General features: G+C 45.4%; 1 protein-coding gene across 1 annotated transcript in view; it reads left to right on the forward strand.

Moving 5' to 3' along the window:
- Positions 1-12,981: 12,981 nt before the first annotated feature.
- SNTA1 (syntrophin alpha 1) overlaps positions 12,982-20,358 on the forward strand; it is a 27,141-nt gene continuing 19,764 nt past the window's right edge. Inside the window, exons 1-2 of the mRNA XM_039248759.1 lie at positions 12,982-13,388; positions 16,883-17,068. Coding sequence (XP_039104690.1) covers positions 13,079-13,388; positions 16,883-17,068 — 496 coding nt within the window. The 5' untranslated portion in view covers positions 12,982-13,078. The remainder of the gene's footprint in view (positions 13,389-16,882; positions 17,069-20,358) is intronic.

Raw genomic sequence — 20,358 nt, forward strand, 5'->3', positions numbered from 1 at the left:
GCTTAACTGACTGAGCCCCCAAGCGCCCCTGGTTTTTTTTGTTGTTGTTGTTGCTGTTGTTTTGTTTTTTTAAGCAGCCTCCATGCCCAACATGGGGCTTGAACTCACAACCCTGTGATCAAGAGTCCCATACTGTACCAACCAAGCCACCCAAGCACCCTGAATAGACCGCATTTTGGTTATACATTCATCAGTTCACGGACATTGGGATTGTTTCCACCTTTTAGCAATAGTAATAATAAGAAGAAGAATGCTGTGAACAATTGTGTATAAATTTTTGTGAGGTCAAATATTTTCAGGTATATACCTGAGTAGAATAACTGGGTCCTATGATAACCCTATATTTAACACTTAAGGACTTGCCAAACTATAAAACTAGAATAATTTATTTAAAATTTTTTAAATTTTATTTAAAATAAAATAAAATAAATAAAATATTTTTCGGGAGGGTGTCACCTGGATGGGTCAGTCAGTTGAGCATCCAACTCTTGGTTTTGGCTCAGGTCATCATCTCATGGTTTCTGGGTTCAAATCTCAGGTCGGGCTTTGGGCTGACAGCTTGGAGCCTGCTTTCACTTCTCTGTCTCCCTCTCTCTGCTCCTCCCCTGCTTGCACTCTCTATCAAAAATAAACATTAAAATTTCTTTTATTTATTTATTTATTTATTTATTTATTTATTTATTTATTTTAAATTTGGGGACCTTTTCTCAAACAGCAGATTTATCACCTTTTATTTTTGTTTTGTTTTGTTTTGTTTTGTTTTTTTGAGAGAGGGATAGAGACAGTGTGATCAGGGGAGGGTCAGAGAGAGAGGGAGACACAGAATCTGAAGACAGGCTCCAGGCTCTGAGCTAGCTGTCAGCACAGAGCCTGACGCGGGGCTCGAACCCACGAACCGTGAGATCATGACCTGAGCCGAAGTCAGACACTTAACCGACTGAGCCACCCAGGCGCCCCTAAAATTTCTTTTAAATAATAAAGATTAAAAAAAATTTTAAGTAAACTTTACTTTCAACATAGTGCTCAATCTTGTGACCCCAGGATCTAGAGTCACCTGCTCTTCTGACTGTGCCAGCCAGGTGCCCCACACATAGACTCTTTTCTTTTTTTCTGTCCTATTTTTTCAATTAATTTATTTTGAGAGACTGAGAGAGCGTGCATACAAACATAAGCAGGGGAGGAGCAGAGACAGGAAGAGAGAGAGAGAACCCCAAGCAGGCTCTGCACTGCCAGCGCAGAGCTCGACATGGGGTTTGAACCCACAAACTGTGAGATCATGACCTGAGCCAAAGTTGGACACTCAACCGACTGAGGCACCCAAGCACCCCCAGGTGAATAGTTTTTATTTTTATTTTCTTTCTTTCTTAAATTTCATTTATTTATTTTGAGAGAGAAAGAGAAAGCCCAAGTAGGGGAGGGGCAGAGAGACAAGGAGAGAGAGAGAGAGAGAGCACTGTCAGCTTGGAGGCCAATGTTGGGCTTGAATTCATGAACTGTGAGATCATGACCTGAGCTGAAACCAACAGTCAGGACCTTAACCAACGAAACCACCTAGGCACCCCTCCTTTTGTTGTTGTTTTTTGTTGTTGTTGTTGTTGTTAATTTAAGTACAATAAAACCTTGGTTTGCGAGTATAATTTGTTCTGGAAACATGGTTGTAATCCAAAGCACTTGTATGTCAAAGTGAATATCCCCATAAGAAATAATAGAAACTCAGGTGATTCATTCCCAACCCAAAAATATTCATATAAAAATGATACAATACTATAATACAAAATAATAAAGAAAATACAAAATATAAAGAAAAACAAATTAACCTGCACTTACCTTTGAAAACCTTTGTGGCTGGTGTGAGGGAGACAAGAGAGCGGAGGGTTATTGTGTAAGACGACTTTCACTATCACTAACAGAATCACTGCTGTCTATTGGCTCAACGGAATCTTTTTCTTTTCCTGCAACTTTAACAAGGAACTTATCCAATGACACTTGCTTTTGCCTCCTTTTGAGGGCTTCTGGGAAATGTGACATAGCACTGACAATCACCCACAATCCTGCAGTGAAAGAGAGAGAGAGAGAGAGAAAGAACCATTGGCTCAGTTGTGATCATGTGACATTCAGCATCACACCTGTACTACTCATATTGCAAGACGTTGCTTATTTGTTAAATTAAAATTTATTAGAAGTGTTTGCTCGTCTTGCAGAATACACACAGAACAAGTTACGTGAAATCCAAGATTTTCTGTAATCTCTGTGCCTAATGTGGGGCTGGAACTCACAACCCTGAGATCAAGAGTTGCATGCTCTTCTGACTGAGCCAGCCAGGTGCCCCCAAACTTTAATGATTAAAACTGTTTTAAATTTTCCAAAAAGTAATGAGCATATTACAGAGAGTTCCCATACATTTCACATCAAATTTTCCTTATTAATAATATCTTACATTATTATGGTACATTTGTCATAATTAACCAATGTTGATACATTATTAATTACCTAAAGTTCATACTGTATTCACATTTCCTTAGTTTTTGCCTAATGTACTTTTTTCTGTTCCATCGTCCTCCAGGAAACCACACTACATTTAGTTGTCATGTCTCCTTAGGCTCTTCTTGGGTGCGACAGTTTCTCAGACTGTCCTTATTTTTGATAACCTTGGCAGTTTTGAGAACTGGTTGGGTATTTGTAGAATGTCACTCTATTAGGATTTGTCTGATGTTTGTCTCATGATTAGACTTAGGTTATAGGGTTTTTTTTTTCTGTATTTATTTATTTTTAAGAGAGAGAAAGAGAGATAGAGTGCAAGCAGGGGAGGGGCAGAGAGAGAGGGAGACAGAATCTGAAGCAGGCTCTAGGCTCTGAGCTGTCAGCACAGAGCCCGACTCAGGGGTTCAAACCCATGAGCTGTGAGATCATGACCTGAGCCGAAATAGGATGCTTAACTGACTGAACCACCCAAGCACCCCAGGTTATAGGTTTTTGAAAGAAAGACCAAAAGACAGATTATCCACAAAAGGAAGGAGTATTTGACTGACAGCAAACCTGTCAATAGCTTCAACGGAAGACAGAAGACAGGGCTGACGGAATGTGCAGAGGGAAAATCCGCCAACCTAGAATTCCCACTCCGTGAGACTGTCTTTCAAGAACAGCATAAAATAAACTTTCAGATAAAGAAAAGCAGAGATTTTCACGTCTTTGGCGCTTTCCTTTCTTCTCCTCTTTGGGCTGTGCCTCATCTGATGTCAGCTGGGCTGGGGATCCTGGTTTACCACTGTGTGTGGTTAGTGGATCAGAGGATGCAGAATGGAGGTTGGAGGAGGGCGTCACTGCTGCGCCTCCAGGAGAACCCAGGTTGACATCTACAGCCTTGTCTCTTCATCTGTACGATTTACTGGTTTATCGCTGGCAGAAAGCCGACTTTGAGTGGGCCCAGAGTGGGAAAGGGCTGGTGGGGAGCGCTGTGAGCCACAAGGCAGTAAGTACAGTGACTGCAGCCTGATCTGCTTTGTTCGGTCTGTCCTGTAACACGAGTTTTCCCAACTGTGGAGCTGGAATACAAGGTTTCTTGAAAAACATTGAATCTGTGCTTTCCTGAGAGACGGTAATTAATAGTTCTGGTTGAATCGGTCTCACAAAGGCTTTTGTGTCACCTGAAGACTGTCTAGAGGCCTGTGCCCATTGTGAAGGATCAAGGATTGTTGTTGTTGTTGTTGTTGTTGTTGTTTTTAACTATTTTTAATGTTTAATTATTTTTGTGTGAGAGAAACAGAGCACGCGTGGTTGAAGGTCAGAGAGAGAGGGAGACACAGAATCTGAAGCAGGCTCCAGACTCTGAAGTGTCAGCACACAGCCCAATGAGGGTCTTGAACCCACGAATTGTGAGATCATGATCTGAGCTGAAGTCAGATGCTTAAATGACAGAGCCACTCAGGCGCCCCAAGGATTATTGTATACTTTGGTAAAATTTCTAATTTGTATCCTTCCTATCTGGAGAAAGAAAAGAAAATTCTTTAAATCTAAAATAAAAAAAAAAAAACAGAGAGAGACAAAAAGAAACTTTACCATTAGTGTACCCTCTTTCACTATAGGACATTCTAGAGGATATAATTCATGTTTATTTTTGAAGGAGAGAGAGAGAGACAGTGTTAGTGGGGGAGGGGCAGAGAGAAAGGAAGACAGAATCTGAAGCAGCCTCCAGGCTCTGAGCTGTCAGCACAGAGCCTGATGTGGGGCTCAAACTCACAAACTACGAGATCATGACCTGAGCCAAAGTTGAACGTTTAACCCACTGAACCACTCAGGCACCCTAAAGGATATAATTCAAAGAGAAAGAAAATAATCCCAGAAGAAAGTTCTGAGATGCATGAAAGAGCAAAGAGCAAAGACGTAGGTAACTCTGAATAAACGTTCACTGTGTAAAATGATGATAATATCTGATTTGTGGGATTAAGAGGAAAAAATGAGCACCAAAATACTAGATAAACACAGCAAATAATTTGAGAGAGAGTAATTAGAGTAATATAGTTAATACAATGAGAGAATATAACTTCCAAATAGTAGAAAGGAAAGTGTCCATTTGTAAAATGTTTAAAAAATAGCAAATATAAACAATCGCTTGTTTAAGATTCCTACATACACATTACCACTGCAAAGAAATACAAGGACATGAGTATAACAGAATTCATTAGTGGTAGTCACTGGATGTGGGAAGGGGGAATGTGATTAAGAAGGGGGGTGAGAGAGCCTCACAGATGAATTGATTAAGTTCTGTTCTTTATTTTAGTATGTATGTATATATGTACATATTTATGGTCATGTTCTATTATTTAAACTGCATTGTACATGCGTGATTATTTTCTTCTTATTCTTTTTTTTTGAAATTTTTTTCTTAAATAGTTTATTGTCAAGTTGGTTTCCATATAACACCTAGTGCTCATCCCAGCAAGTGCCCTCCTCCATGCCCATCATCCCCCCTCCCCTCTCCCCCACACCCCCATCAGCCCTCAGTTTGTTCTCAGCATTCAAGAGTCTCTCATGGTTTGCCTCCCTCCCTCTCCCCAACTATATTTCCCCTTCTTCTCCCTCATGGTCCTCCGTTAAGTTCCTCCTAATCCACCTATATGTGCAAACATATGGTATCTGTCCTTCTCTTTTCTTCTTATTCTTTATGCCTTAGCAAGATGTTTTAATTATTTTAAATTTATGTATTTATTTATTTAATGTTTATTACTGTTGACAGAGAAAGTGTGAGTAGGGGAGGGCAGGGGAGAGAGAGGGCGACAGAAGATCTGAAACAGGTTCTGCACTGGCAGAAGAGAGTCTGATGCGGGGCTCGAACCTATGAACGATGAGATCATAACCTGAGCCAAAGTCGGACACTTAACTGACTGAGCTACCCAGGCGCCCCTAAATATTTTTAATACTTAAAAGAATTAAATGTAACCCTATCAAACTAACCATGTTAGTTCTTCACTGAAGCCCTCCAGTATCCTCTAGCTTGGAATAAAATCTGGGTGTATTTCCTTGTCTAAGAGGATCTGCATTGTTTGGCTCCTGTGACCTTTCTGCACCTTCTCCCTTTATATTAAGCTAGGGCTATCCCAAGAAGCCAAAGCCTTTCCTACCTGAAGACCTTTGCACGGTCTCTTTCCTCCAGGCATAATTGGCTCCTTGTCAATTTTTAGGTCTTAGCTTGAATATAACTCCTTCCATGACTACCCTCAGAAGGTCCTTCTGCCCCTTGTTAATTCTCCATCATTGTCCTCTGTTTATTATTTTTTCTCAGGCACTCATCAGTTTGGTAGTTATTTTACTTGTTCTGTTGTTTGTTTAAGAAAGACTCCCCCATTAGAGTATAGATTCCACTAGGGCAGGACTGTATACATCTTATTTATTTATTTAGAATGAATGAGGGAGAGGGGCAGAGGGGGAGAGAGAGAGAGAGAAAGAGAGAGAGAGAATCTCAGGTAGGTCTGGATCCCATGACCCTGGGATCATGACCTGAGCTGAAATCAGGAGTTGGACGCACATGTGACTGAGCCACCCAATATTTTTGAATGAATAAATAAATGAATTGATGTCAGATATATTGAAAGAGAAGGCCCAGGAAATGTTTGTTTTATCAGAAAGTATGTGATTTTCCAGGACGCCTCAGTGCCCCAGTCAATTAAACAGACTCTTGATTTTGGCTCAGGTCATGATCTTGCAGTCGTGAGATAGAGCCCCACGTTGAACCCTGCATAGAGCTCCGTGGTGAGTGTGGAGACTGCTTGGGATTCTCTCTCTCTGCCCCTCCCTGCTTGCTTACACACACAAACTCTCTCTTTTTTTAATGTTAATTTATTTTTGAGGGAGAGACAGAATGTGAGTGGGGGAGGGGCCGAGAGAGAAGGAGATGCAGAATCTGAAGCAGGCTCCAGGCTCTGAGCTAGCTGTCAGCACAGACCCTGACACGGGGCTCAAACCCACGAACTGTGAAATCATGACCTGAGCTGAAGTCGGACACTCAACCAACTGAGCCACCCAGGTGCCCCGACACACTCTCTCTCTTAAAAATAAGTAAATAGTAAATAAACTTAAAAAAAAAACCCTGAAAGGTGATTTTTCCACACTTACCTTAGCCACATTAAACAAAATTTGTTGAATAAGTTAAAAAAAGAAAGAGGGGTGCCTGGGTGGCTCAGTTGGTTAAGCGCCTGACTTCTGCTTAGGTCATGATCTCACAGTCCATGAGTTTGAGCCCCGTTGATAGCTCAGAGCCTGAAGCCTGCTTTGGGTTCTGTGTCTCCCTCTCTCTCTGCACCCCCCAATAAACATTAAAAAAATTAAAAGAAATAATAAAGTAAGAAGGAAAGAGTACCAGCTGCGGATGGCATCCTTTTAAGTGGAAACCAGAACCCTGTTCTGCTATTCATCATTCATTCATCAAACATTACTGGACTTTTACTGTTTGCCAGGTCTTGTTCTGGGCTTTAATGGTGGGCAATATAGTGCCTGCCCTGACAGTGGGAGATCACTGGGTCCTGCCTAAAGGCATGAGGTGCTGAATTCAGCCCTTCTCCCAGCCTTCAGCCTGGAAGACCATCTCCCTCTTTATCTAAACTCCTTTTACTCTCCCTCACCAAGCATTCGTTCATTCACTCACTAATTCGTTTATTTACTTAAGAGGTATTTATAATGTCAGGCGCTGTGCTAGGTGCTGGGATTATAGCAATAAGCTAGGTAGAGTTCCTGCCCTCAAGGGGTGTCCAGTCTAGTGGGGAGACAGGGAGACAGGTGATAGTCAGGTAAACAAACACGTGAAGCATGGAGTACAAGTTGTGATGAGTGCTGTGAAGGAAATGAACGGGATGGTTGTGGGAGAATTACATTTTTTTCTCAGCTTTAATTTGAACAAGCATTTTAAGGAGGCATACTGAGTCCCCTGCACAGAGACAGCAAGATTAAAAAGTGTGAGTGTGAGTTCCCTCTCCCTGCCTTGTGGAGAGGTGAAGTCCTTGTTACTGGAGGCATCCAAGCTCAGACTAGAGGCAGAGCTCTCAGGGATGCTCTAAAGGGCTTCTTGCTTGGAGTAGGGTGGGGAATTGGAGTTGGTGACATTTGATGGGTCCTCCTTTTTTAAAAAATGTATATTTATTTATTTAAAACATTTCTTTAATGTTTATTTTTGAGAGAGAGAGAGAGCAAGCAGGGGAGGGTTAGAGAGAGAGAAAGAGAGAGAGAGATGGGGGCAGGAAGAGACACAGAATCTGAAGCTGACTTTAGGCTCTGAGCTGTCATCACAGAGACAGAGCCTGATGTGGGGATTGAACCCATGAGCTGTGAGATCATGACCTGAGCCGAAGTTGGACACTTAACCAACTGAGCCACCCAGGCGCCCCCAGTGGTTCTCCTTCTAACCGCCAAGAGTTGAGGATGCTAACATTCCTTTGCCCCCAGTTCCACATGCCTAAATTCTGTGCATCTGACTTTGACTAGGATCCTAGAGTAGCCCAGTAGGAAGGGCCAAAGCTTTGGAATCAGAAATAACTTGTTTCATATTCAGGCTCTGCCGTTTATTTAGCTGTATGACTTTGGACAAATCCTTTTCCTCTCTAAGCCTTGGTTTTTCCCTCTGCAAAATGGAGATGATAATGCCTCTCTCAGAAGGCTGCAATGCATATTAAAAGGTGACATATAAGGGAAGCACTTGGTTTGGTTTCCATCCTACAGGGCTCCATGGACTCTTAGACTTTGAAAGTCTCTCAACCTCCAGTAAGATCCAAATTCTCCTGGAGTCCAGTATGGTGTCACAGAGAGCCCTGGTGCCAAATTGACTGGGCTTATCACTTCATGTTCCAGAGCCTCAGTTTCCTCATCTGCCTAATGGGGATAATAATAGGACTTACTTCCTAGGTCGGCTTGAAGATTAAAGGAGATGATCTATGGAAAGGAGTTAGGTTAAGCAATGGATCATGAAAACTTGCGTTATTGCTGCCATCGTTGGGTCTGCTTCCTGCCCTGGAGCCCGTGCATAGAGACCTTTCTACTTGACTAGGGTCCCAGACTCTAGGTCCAAGGGGTTGGGCCTACAGGGCCTTCAGTGGGAATTTGAGACTAGTAAATTGGGCAACTCCCCTTCCTCTTTCCTTTGCCCTCCCCCTTCTCATCCCTTGAGCCTGAACTGGTTTCCTCTGGGAACTCTGCCCTGGGGTTTGGTGGGGAGCCAGGCTTGTGTGTGTGTGTGTGTGTGTGTGTGTGTGTGTGTGTGTGTGTAAGCCCAATTCCTGAGCCACAGCAGCAGAGAGGCATCAGCTGACCACAGTGGTATTCCTCCAGGGAATTGGTACAGGGTTCCTGGGGGCAGGCTGACTGAGGAACAGCTGATTGGCATTGTCCATACTGTGTGATCACAGACACACACATACACAACACTCACAAATCTGCACATAAAACACCCATACACATACTCATATATATACACACCCAGATACACATGTACGTATACACATGCGTACATCACTCTTTTTTCTGGCTCTACATCCTCTTCCTTCTCTGCTAGCCTTCTCTTATTCTGTGCACATCACCCTTCTCCTTCCTCCATTCCCATTATAACCATTGAAAACAGTCCCCTAGGGGAAGAATTCTGTATTAGGGCTTTTTCTCACCAAGTTTGTCTGGATCTCATTAAGTCTTTTTTAAGCAGGGCAATACGTGGAGGGACTTTTAAGAATCTGGCTTCAGGCTTGGGTCCTGGGAGAGGAGTCTGGTCTCTTGTCCCTCTGGTCTCTTGCCTCCTGCTTGATTCCTCCTCTTTTCCTTCTCTGTCTTCTGAGGGAAGCTTCCAAGAGCCAAGAAGGATGTAGTTCTCATTTATCATAAGTGTTTACTTTTGTAAGTAACTTACTTGGTAAGTGTCCCTAATTTTCTCAGGTCATTCCACCATATTTAGAGCATAAAAATCATACTTTTTAAAAAGTTTATTTGAGAGAGAGACAGAGAGAGAGAGAGCAAGAGCATGAGCAAGGGAGGGGCAGAGAAGGAGAGAGATGATCCCAAGCAGACTCTGAGTTATCAGCACAGAGCCCCACATAGGGTTTGAACCCATGAACTGTTGAGATCATGACCTGAGCTGAAATCAAGAGTCAGATGCTTAACCAACTGAGCTACCCAGGGGCCCCTAAAAGTCATACTTTTAAAGTAGCAATGCATAGGGGCACTTGGCTGCCTTAGTTGGAAGAGCGTGTGATTCTTGATCTCGGGGTTGTGAGTTTAAGTCCCACATTGGGTGCAGAAATTGCTAAAAAAAAATAAACTTAAAAAAATATCAATGCATAATGCTATATTTCCTTCTTTCTTCCTCCCATCCTTCCTTCCTCTCTCACTTTCTGTTTTTCATATTTATTGAATATCATATATATGTCAGACCTGTGTGTGTGTGTTAGTGTGTCTTTTTTTTTTAAAGAATTTTTAAAGTTTATTTATGTATCTTTGAGAAAAAGTGAGAGAGCAGGGGAGGGGCAGAGAGAGAGAGAGAATCTCAAGCAGGCTCTGCACCATCAGTGCCAAGCTGGATGAGGGATTCAAACTCAGGAACAGTGAGCTCATGACCCGTGAGGAAATCAAAAGTTGGATGTTTAACCAACTGAGCCACCTAGTGCCCCTAGTAGTGCCTTTCTGTTTTGATACTTATCACTCTAAATTAAAGCTATTTGACTGATGCCCATTTTCCAATATAATTGTAACTCATTTTTTGAATGCTTACTATGTACAGGAATTGTGCTAACACTTTACTGGCATTATTTATTTATTCCTTATAATAATCCCAGGGATAGTAATTTTAAATTTTAATATTCTCATTTTATAGATTATGAAATAGAAAGCTAAAGGGGTTAAATAAGTCATCCAGGACCATGGAGATAGAAAATGGCATAGTGTTATGTGTCAGTTATATCTCAATAAAGATAGGGGAGGGGATAAAGGGGACAGTAAGAATTTGAACAAAGAAAATCAGGGCACAAAACCCACCTTCTTTTTTTACAAAAATTTTTAATGCTTTATTTCTGAGAGAGAGAGGCAGCGTGAGCAGGGCAGGATCAGAGAGAGAGGGAGATACAGAATGTGAAGCAGGCTCCAGGCTCTGAGCTAGCTGTCAGCCCAGAGCCCAACACGGGGCTCGAACCCACAAACCATGAGATCATGACCTGAGCCAAAGTCAGACGCTTAACCGACTGAGCCACCCAGGCGCCCCCAAAACCCACCTTCTTAACCACCATGGGATCCTGCCTCTCAGTGGGCTGTATGTACTGTGAGATGAGCCCCTATCTTGTTTACAACTACTTGTTTACAACTATCTTGTTGTAACCTAGTGCTTGTATGCCTAGTGCTGTGTCTGGCATATAGGGGATATTCAGTAAGTATTGGTGAATGAATGAATGAACAGTAAACTCGTCCTTTGCTGCTATGTGGGCTGCAGAAAAGAGGAGTAGGAGTAAATGGGATTGGAGACTAGACAGAGCCAGGTTAGACTAGATGTCTGTTCTTACTAGTGCTATGTCTCAATTTCCTCATCTATAAAATGGGGATAATATACAAGGCTGTGCAGGATGTGTGAGGTTTAAATAACAGCTCATATGGCAGCGTAAGCAAACTGAATAAGTGACATCTATGTATTATATGTACATGTATGTACATATTATACATGTGGCCTCAGTGGCTTTTCAGTGGCATGGAGCCATTCCCTTATTGTTGAGATAGTTGTGTTGGTCTGTAGTTATTTGCAAACATAAGTTTGCTGTGGACAACTTATGTACCTGTTTTCTTGTGAGTTTCCTTTTTCCCTTGATCACATCTACCTGAAGATGCAAGGAATCTATATAATGATGTGGCCCTAATGATTTATTGCGCAACACATCCCTGCTAGGAGGAAGCTGGAGATGAGGGGCAGATATGAAGGCAGGCTGAGGTGCGCGATTTGGGGAAGGTTTTTCTGGTAATGATCTCACTTCACTTCTGTATCTGGCAGCTGTTTGGCAGTGGTTCACCGCCTAGGCTCTGGTGTCCAACAAACCTAGGTTAGAGTCCCAGCTCTGCCCTACTCATAAATGTGTGACAGGGGCCAATTAGACCTTCTAAATCCAAGTTTTCCCTTCTGTATAATGGGAGTGTCATTGACTGTAGCTACTCCTCGAGGAGTATTGATTTCGCATTGATTTAATCCTGACACGAACTCCATGAGGTAGGGATTATTGGGAGCCCCATTTCAAAGATAAGGACATTGAAGCCCAGAGAAGTGAAGCCACGAGATCAAGGTTGACATGGAGCTAACGGAGCGACATCCAAACCCAGAGCCCCCACCTTCCGGCCCTGTTTCCCCACACGAGGAGTTCTGGGTTCTGGAGCCAAGTCTCTCAATGTGGGACTTCAGGCTTTTCTCTATTCAACTCTTTTTTTTTTTTTAATTTTTTTTAATGTTTTATTTCTAGGAGAGAGAGAGACAGCGTGAGCAGGGGAGGGTCAGAGAGAGAGGGAGTCACAGAATCTGAAACAGGCTCCAGGCTCTGAGCTGGCAGTCAGCACAGAGCCCGACGCGGGCCCGAACCCACGAACCGCGAGATCATGACCTAAGCGAAAGTCGGACGCTTAACCGACTAAGCCACCCAGGCGCCCCTTGTCTATTCAACTCTTAACAGAACAGGGGGTTAATTTTCTTTCTTTCTTTTTTTTATTTTACAAATAGTTTATTGTCAAATTGGTTTCCATATAACACCCAGTGCTCATCCCCACAAGTGCCCTCCTCAATGCCCATCTCCCCCCTCCCCCCACATCCATCAGTCAGGGGGTTAATTTCTTAAACTCCCTTCCAATTTCGAGGTGCAGACCCTGTCCACCAGCTCCCCAACACCTAAACAGAGCCAGCGGCGTGCTCATTTCTGGTGGGCGGGACCTGTCAGCGTTAGAAGCCACGCCCCATCTAAGCCACGCCCACAGGCCGAAGCCCCGGCTCCACACCGGGAAACTAGCTCCTTCCAACCCCAAACTGCGGAGTCCCTGGGGGCTCGATGTCTGCCTCTTAAACTCAAGCCGTGTCCCTGGAAAGCGGCTCCCCTCCATACATAGCTCTGCCCCGACGCCCGAAGCCTCGCACCAGGATCGCTGGTTCTCATCCACGTCGGAGAGCTACGGTCCTGGCCCTCGACGTCCTTGCCCAGCTCAGAGTCTCGGTCGCAGGACCTTGCTCCAGACACTAAGCTCCGCCCCCGCATGGCCCCGCCCCCTCATCACTCAGGGGCTTCTCTCCTTACCTATTGACCCCTACCCCCACGGCACCCTTACGCCCGCAACCCCGAAGTAGTCCCACACCGCATCCTTTAGATCCAGGGCGCAGCCCCAGTCCTCCAGCCAGCTTGCCTGCGGCCCCGGCCCTCGCCGTTAGCCACACCCCCTGGGCAGCCCCGCCCCCCAGGCTCCACCCCCAGCGGCCCGGTGTAGGGTGGCGGCTGGCCCAGCCGGGCCCCCGCCGCCCTCTGCCCTAGGCGCTCGGTCGGAGCGGGCCGGGCGCTGCGGGGCTAGGCGAGCTCGGCGGCCCGGGGGCTTGGAGGCGAAGATGGCGTCAGGCAGGCGCTCCCCGCGCACCGGGCTGCTGGAACTGCGCGCCGGGGCTGGCTCGGGGGCTGGCGCCGAGAGGTGGCAGCGGGTGCTGCTCAGTCTGGCGGAGGACGCTCTGACCGTGAGCCCCGCCGACGGCGAGCTCGGCCCGGAGCCCGGCGCCCAGCGGGAGCCGGAGCCCGCGCAGCTCAACGGCGCCGCCGAGCCTGGCGCGGCGCCCCCGCAGCTGCCCGAGGCGCTGCTGCTCCAGCGGCGCCGCGTGACGGTTCGCAAGGCCGACGCCGGCGGGCTGGGCATCAGCATCAAAGGTGGGCGCGGGGGCACCGTGGGCACTGAGGGCACGGGGTCGCGGTGTCTATGGGGCGGCCGAGGGCGCAGAGGTCGCGGGGGCTGACAGCGTATGGAGGGTATGGAGTTGGAAGATTTCTGCCTGGGGGCAAGGTGGGTGTCTGAGGAGACAGAGGGAAGGAGGACTCCGGAGCACTAAGGTCGGAGGGGTTTTGAGAGCCTGAGGCCTCCGCCGAAGGCACAGGTGGAGGGGGTGGGGCGCACCAAGGACAGGTGGGTGGGGAGTTCTGTGTGGAGGCACAGAGATGTCAGGGGTTGCAAGAACATCAAGGACAGGAGGAGCCCCAGGACAGCAAAGGATGGAGAAAGGGGATTGAGGCCTGGGAAGCTACTAGGCAAGTAGGAGGAAGTCCCTGGGACACAACCAAGGTGGGAGGGGAGGGGTCAGGCCTGGAGTTAAGAGCACAGGGGTGGTTTGGAGACTTGGGTAGACCAGGCTGGGCTCACAGACCGCGGTCCAGAAAGGACCTAGAAATCTGACAGCCCAGGGCCTCGTGTACCTAGGCAGAGAGTCCCGACAGCAGGGTTTGGGTGTCCTGATCCAGCCATCTCCACTTGGCCCAGTATTCAGAGGGGGTGACAATAGAGTTGCCTCTCTGAGAAATCTCAGACCCCAATACTGAGAGCTTTCTTTAGGATACAACCAGATCGTGTTTGAGTCTTGGATCTATGTGACCTTAGACAAGTCACTTCCCGCCTCTGAACTTCAGTTTCCTCACTATATAATGAGGATAATGATAGAGTTGTAATGATTCTCTGAGAACAGGAGCCGGAAGTACTCACCCTGCCAGCACATAGTAGATTCCTGGTGAATTTTTGGTGTTAGATGAGAAGAAAAACAGAGCCCGGGGGACACTCTCAAAGCAGCTAACCATAGTGCTTAAAATCTCTGCATAGTCCCAGCGGCTGGGCTCACCATTCCTACCCATCTGCTTCTCAGGGTTGCTGTCTGCCTTGGGAAGGGGTGTCAGCCCTTGTATCATCTTGGATATGCACTGTTCTCTCTCGGTGCTGGGTCTATTCTTTGTTGTTTCCAGACCCTTTGGCCTGGGTGAGGGGCTGGGGATGGTAGTGACTCAGGTAGCACTGTGTGCTGACTGCTGTGCCCAATACTCTAGGCTTATGATCCGTTTCATCCTGCCAAGAGGTGGTAAAAAGTGGGGAGCATAATCTCCATTTTGCAGGTGAAGAAACAAAATCTCCATTTTGTTTCACAAAAGTGAAACAATTTTTCCACACTCATACAGTGAGTGACAGTGCTGGGATTTGAACTTCAATTATCAGGCCTTAAGAGAGTGCCAAGGGGATTTGGTTCTTCCCCCGTGGAAGGGCAGATTCCTAGGCAGCCAACGAAAGGAATCTAAAAGGGAGAAATGGGGGAAGACAGAGAGTGGGCACCAGTCTTGTCCCTAAACTCCAGAACGGGGTAGGGCAGTAGGTCAATCTGGAAATTGCACACCCAGTATGTCAAAGCAGGAAGGAACTTAGAATTAATACAGAGTTCCATTTTACAGATGGACAGACAGAGACTTGGAGAGAGCACGGACTTTCCAAGGTTACGTAAAGTTACTCTCTAGCTTCATAGTTCTAGGTGGGAAGTTACTTCTAGGAGGGATCAGGGAAATATGAGCTCCATTCAGTTCTCTGTTGGTAGAGATGGAGCTCCTGTTGCCATGATAACCTCCCTTCCAGGGTCCAGCCTGAGGCAGCCTAGAATGATCATAGCTTCAAACTAAACTGAAGTCCCTAGTTTCAAGTGGAGAAGAGCAGGTATAAATAGGAATCCATTCCTTTCTAGGCTTTAAGCTCTGTGAAGTGCAGTGAGCAAACTGTTGGGCCTGTGTAGGGGTCAGGAGAGGCTTTCTAGTCCTACCTTTGCCCTCAATTGGTTGTGTGACCTTGAAATAATGACCTTCTTTCTATGGGCTACTTGTTCCTCACCTTCAATATTCTGGGACGGACCAGTGATAGGATATCTGAGGGCCTGACTTGTGGTCAACCATAGGGTTAGGAGAGTTGGTTCTAGAGCCAGGAGACCTGGGTTCAAGTACTGCTTTGCCGCCACCAACTAGCTGGATGACCTTGAGCACAGGGCATCTTTCCATACTTTATTTTTCCTGATAGGAAAGTGACATGCATGTGTGGTTGGGGTGTTGTGAAGATGCAGTGAGACAACAGTGAAAGCATTTAGCACAGTGCTTGGCACTTGGTTTGTGGAACTAATGTGAACTATTATGACAATTTCATATTTTGAAATGATATTCAAGAGGTTAGCAATAAAGCAATTCAGTAAGATGTATTAGTTTTCTTTGCTAATTGCATCCAGAGATGCAATTTGGATAGGCTTTTGAAATCTAGACTTAAATTTTTTTAAATTTCATTTTAGAGAGAGAGGGGGGTGTCTGGGTGGCTTAGTTAAATTTCCAACTTTGGCTCAGGTCATGAACCTGTGAGTTCAAGCCCTGCGTCAGGCTCTGTGCTGACAGCTCAGAGCCTGGAGCCTGCTTCAGATTCTATGTCTCCTTCTCTCTCTGCCCGTCTCCTGCTGGCTCTCTGTCTCTCTCTCAAAAATAAACATTAAACATTTTTTTTTTTTTTTTTTAGAGAGAAGAGAGAGCAGGCAGAGGAGAGGGACAAAAAGAAAGAATCTTAAGCCATGTTGAGAGTAGAGCCTGACACAGGGCTTGATCCCACGACCCTGGGATCATGACCTGAGCTGAAATCAAGAGCAGATGCTCAACCAAATGAGGCACCCAGGCGTTCCTGAAATCTAGACTTTAAGGCCTTGGTTTTCAGCTGGGTCCTAGATTGTGAAACTTTCTGATTGCTAAAGAGGTCCTTGGGGGCCATAGCAATAGCTAATTTCTATCTTTATTCCAGATTAAGGGGTACCAGTGGGTTCCCCCATTGTAGGAAAATTACTTAAAATCCAAAATATTTAAGAAAAAGCTATTGAAGCTTGTAAGTTACTCAAACACTGGCAAACACCCAAAGCACCAGTGACCAAACTATATTATGAATTTAGAAAATGAATTATTAGTGTTCCACACTTCCAAGACTCATTTCTGAGATTCTCTTTACTCTCTCATCTCAGCTTTCCTGGCACTGGGCTGGGCACTGAGGTAGGCCTTCAGAACTAATTCTGTCATAGGGTGCCTAGGTGGCTTAGTTGGTTAAGCAACCAGCTCTTGGTTTTAGCTCAGGTCATTTTCTCACAGCTTGTGGGTTTGAGCCCCACATTGGGCTATGTGCTGACAGCCTGAAGCCTGCTTGGGATTCTTTCCCTCCCTCTCTCTGCCCTTCCTCTACTCACTCTCTCTCTCTCTCTCTCTCTCTCCAAATAAATATATGAACCTAAAAAAAAAGAAGAAGAAAGGATTTTGCTTTTATGTAACTTTCAAGACTCTCATTGGAGTGTCTGCCTCACTTTCTTCCCCTTTCTGTGCTTGTGCAGGGGGCCGGGAGAACAAGATGCCTATTCTCATTTCCAAGATCTTCAAGGGCCTGGCAGCTGACCAGACTGGGGCCCTCTTCGTGGGAGATGCCATCTTGTCTGTGAATGGGGAGGACCTCTCCTCTGCTACCCATGATGAGGCGGTGCAGGTCCTGAAGAAGACAGGCAAAGAGGTGGTGCTGGAGGGTAAGTGCTGGAGTCCCCAAGGACGTTCAATTCGTTCCTGCCTCCCCCAGGCCTCAAGCGGCCCCAGCCCAGCTGTGGGGGCTAGGAGGGGGGACAGAGATGAAACCAGAGACAGAACTTGGGGACCTGCCTTGAGACACTATGGGGTGGGAGAGCCAGCACAGAGCCAGACAGACCTAGTTTTCACTTCCTCTCTCCCATTTATTACCTTTCTGGACTTGGGCAAGTCATTTCATTTCCCTGATCTTTAGTTTCCTCATCTGTAAAACAGGGATGTAACTTCTGGATTACTTCTGTGACTCTCCCTGGGTTGTGAGATCAGGACAAAAGGTACATGGCAAGATCTGCCACCCAGTGAGTGAATCAGGGAAAGAGAGGGGCAGGGACTGGGGAGGGGGCAGCTAATATTCTTTCTTGAGGAAACTGGAGGGCTCCCCAGCTTTAGGGCCCTTAAAACCTGACATCCATCCTCCCTTGGGAGTTGACTTGGCCTTTATATTGCAGGACATCTGATCCTTCCAGCAAGGATCAGAGAGGAGTTTTGGAGGAGGGATCTTGGTGGTTCTTCTCCACCATGCCTGCACTATGTGGTCTTGGAGGAGATCTTTGTCTTCTCTGGGCCTCAACTGTCCCATCAGTTGTTATAAGCCTCTTGCTGTGACTGTCCCATATCTGCCTTTTGCCATCTCTCTCAGGAGGTTTCTGCTTTGCTCGGCCCTTTCTTCAAACTCCCCTCTGTCAGTTCCGGAAGCTGTGGGGGCCTGAGGAATGTGTGTTTGGCTCTGGGCCCAGAACAGGCACAGGGAGATGGCGGGGGTGGATTCAGAATGCCATGGCCAGCAGAGCTGCCAAGCTGAGCCCCAAGCCCGGATCCTGATCGGTTGCCCTTGTTTCCCTGAACAGATCTCTAAGAGGCCACAGAAACAAACAGGCTCTGGCTGGTCTTTGGCATTCTGTGGCTCTGACCTTAGTTCTCTCTCACTTTTGTTTTATTTTTACATTTTTGGTGTTATCTGTTTAAGTGCCACTGGTGCATTTTTGAAATATATGCTTTAAAAAAGTTAAGTCTGCGGTATTGGTTCTTGAAGCTTAAGTATAAGAGTCATAGTTTAACAGCAAAGTTAAATAACAAGATCACTCATAAATGGTATGGATATAGAAGACTCCCCTACCCTATGCCTCATTACTTTGATATTTATAGCCAGTAATGCAGTTGAAACTCATCAAAATGTCATTCTTTGGTTGACTTGAGAAGCTCTTTTAGTTTCTGCTATTTGAAAGTTTAATCTGTAGATGGTAAAATTTCTACTGCAGGCACATTTCTAATCCACATTGAAGTCCCCCTCATCCTCTCATCTTTGGGTTGAGAATGTCTATCTGGGCTCTCAGCATGGGTCATTCTGAGAAGATAACATCTTTGAGTATTAGAAGCTTGAAGTATCTCCTGGCTTCTGTATAATTCTTGTACTCCATTCCTCCATTCCTTACTAAGCCAAGAAACACTTATTGATGCCTACTGTGTACCTGGTGGGCAGAGCCTTGGGTCAGAAGCTAAATCAGACCCAGGTCCTCTCCTGCAGGAGCTCACTATCTGGTGGAGGAGACAAAACATAAACACTGTCTCATTCAAATATTTATTTATTTATTTATTTATTTATTTATTTATTGTTTACTTATTTGTTTTGAAAGAGAGAGAGAGAATGCAAGCAGGGAAGGGGCAGAGAGAGAGAGAGAGAGAGAGAATTACAAGCAGGCTCTGCATTGTCAGCACAGAGCCTGATGTGGGGCTTGAACTCACAAACCATGATATCATGACCTGAGCTGAAATCAGGAGTTGGATGTTTAACTGACTGAGCCACCTGGTGCCCCTCGTATAAAGTATTTAAAAAGCAGTTTCTAAAATTCTCTCTGCTCTGGGGAGAGGTGGATGGGGAATGGGCTAAATGGATGATGAGTACTAAGGAGGGCTCTTATTATGATGAGCACTGGGTATTATATGTAAGTGATGAATCACTAAATTCTACTCCTGAGATATTTTATAATATTAATTAATTAATAAGCCAATCTTACATTATGTTAACTGACTAGAATTTAAATACAAATTTGAAAAACAAATAAAATGAAAAGAAAAATCTGTCCAGTCTGTGAAGAATCTCTGGCCTTGGATAAGACCCTTGCTTTCTCTGGCCCTCAGCTCCCCTATAGGTTGGGATTAGACCAGATCAGAGCTGAGCAGTAGCTTTCATTTTGAGTGTCCCCTTCCCTGGTGACTACTGGAGTCACGTATTTGGAGGAATTGGGAAGTCTTGTCTGGGCTCAGCAGAAAGGAGCTGGAAGCGATTGGCAATGTGTATCATGGATACAGTAGAAGTGTTCCACTCCAGGACTGAGAGCCTCCGGCTGTTAACGTTTTTTGAGACTTTTCCCAGGGTAAGATCTTTCGTTGGCAAACCTTGCTCCAGACCTCTGGCTGGAGCTTGGCCTATCTCTTGCCCAAAATCGGGTGTGGCATATAGTAGGCACTCAATCAATGTGAGTAACTACCCTCCTGTTCCATCACATTTATACAGAATTGATATTATTTCTTCCTGAAATGTTTGGTAGCATTCTCCAGAGAAGCCATCTTTATGGAAAGGTTTTTAACTACAATTCCAGTGTTCTTTTTTTTTTTAATTTTTTATTATTTATTTTTCAGAGAGAGAGGCAGAACATGAGTGGGGGAGGGACAGAGAGAGAGGGAGACCCAGAATCTGAAGCAGCTCCAGGCTCTGAGCTGTCAGCACAGAGCCTGACGCGGGGCTTGAGCTCACAAACCACAAGATCATGACCTGAGTCAAAGTTAGACGCTTAACCGACTGAGCCACCCAGGCGCCCCTCCAGTGTTCTTAATAGGGCAATTTTGAGGATCTATTTTTTCTGGAGTGAGCTTTGGTAGTTTATGTCCTTTAAAAAAATGTGTCCATTTCATCTAGTTGTCAAACTTACTGGCGCAAAGTGGTTTATAATCTTCCCATATTATGACTCCCTTTTGGATGAGTGTTCTCTGCTTTTTATTTACTTATTTTGTTTATTTTTTATTTTTTTTAATGTTTTATTTATTTCTAGGAGAGAGAAAGAGAGACAGCATGAGCAGGGGAGGGTCAGAGAGAGAGAGGGAGTGACAGACTCTGAAACAGGCTCCAGGCTCTGAGCTGGCAGTCAGCACAGAGCCCGACGCGGGGCTCAAACCCACGAACCGCGAGATCATGACCTAAGCTAAAGTCGGACGCTTAACCGACTAAGCCACCCAG

This window comes from Hyaena hyaena, unplaced genomic scaffold, assembly GCF_003009895.1.
Source record: "Hyaena hyaena isolate Hyena2069 unplaced genomic scaffold, ASM300989v1 scaffold_315, whole genome shotgun sequence".
NCBI lineage: Eukaryota > Metazoa > Chordata > Mammalia > Carnivora > Hyaenidae > Hyaena > Hyaena hyaena.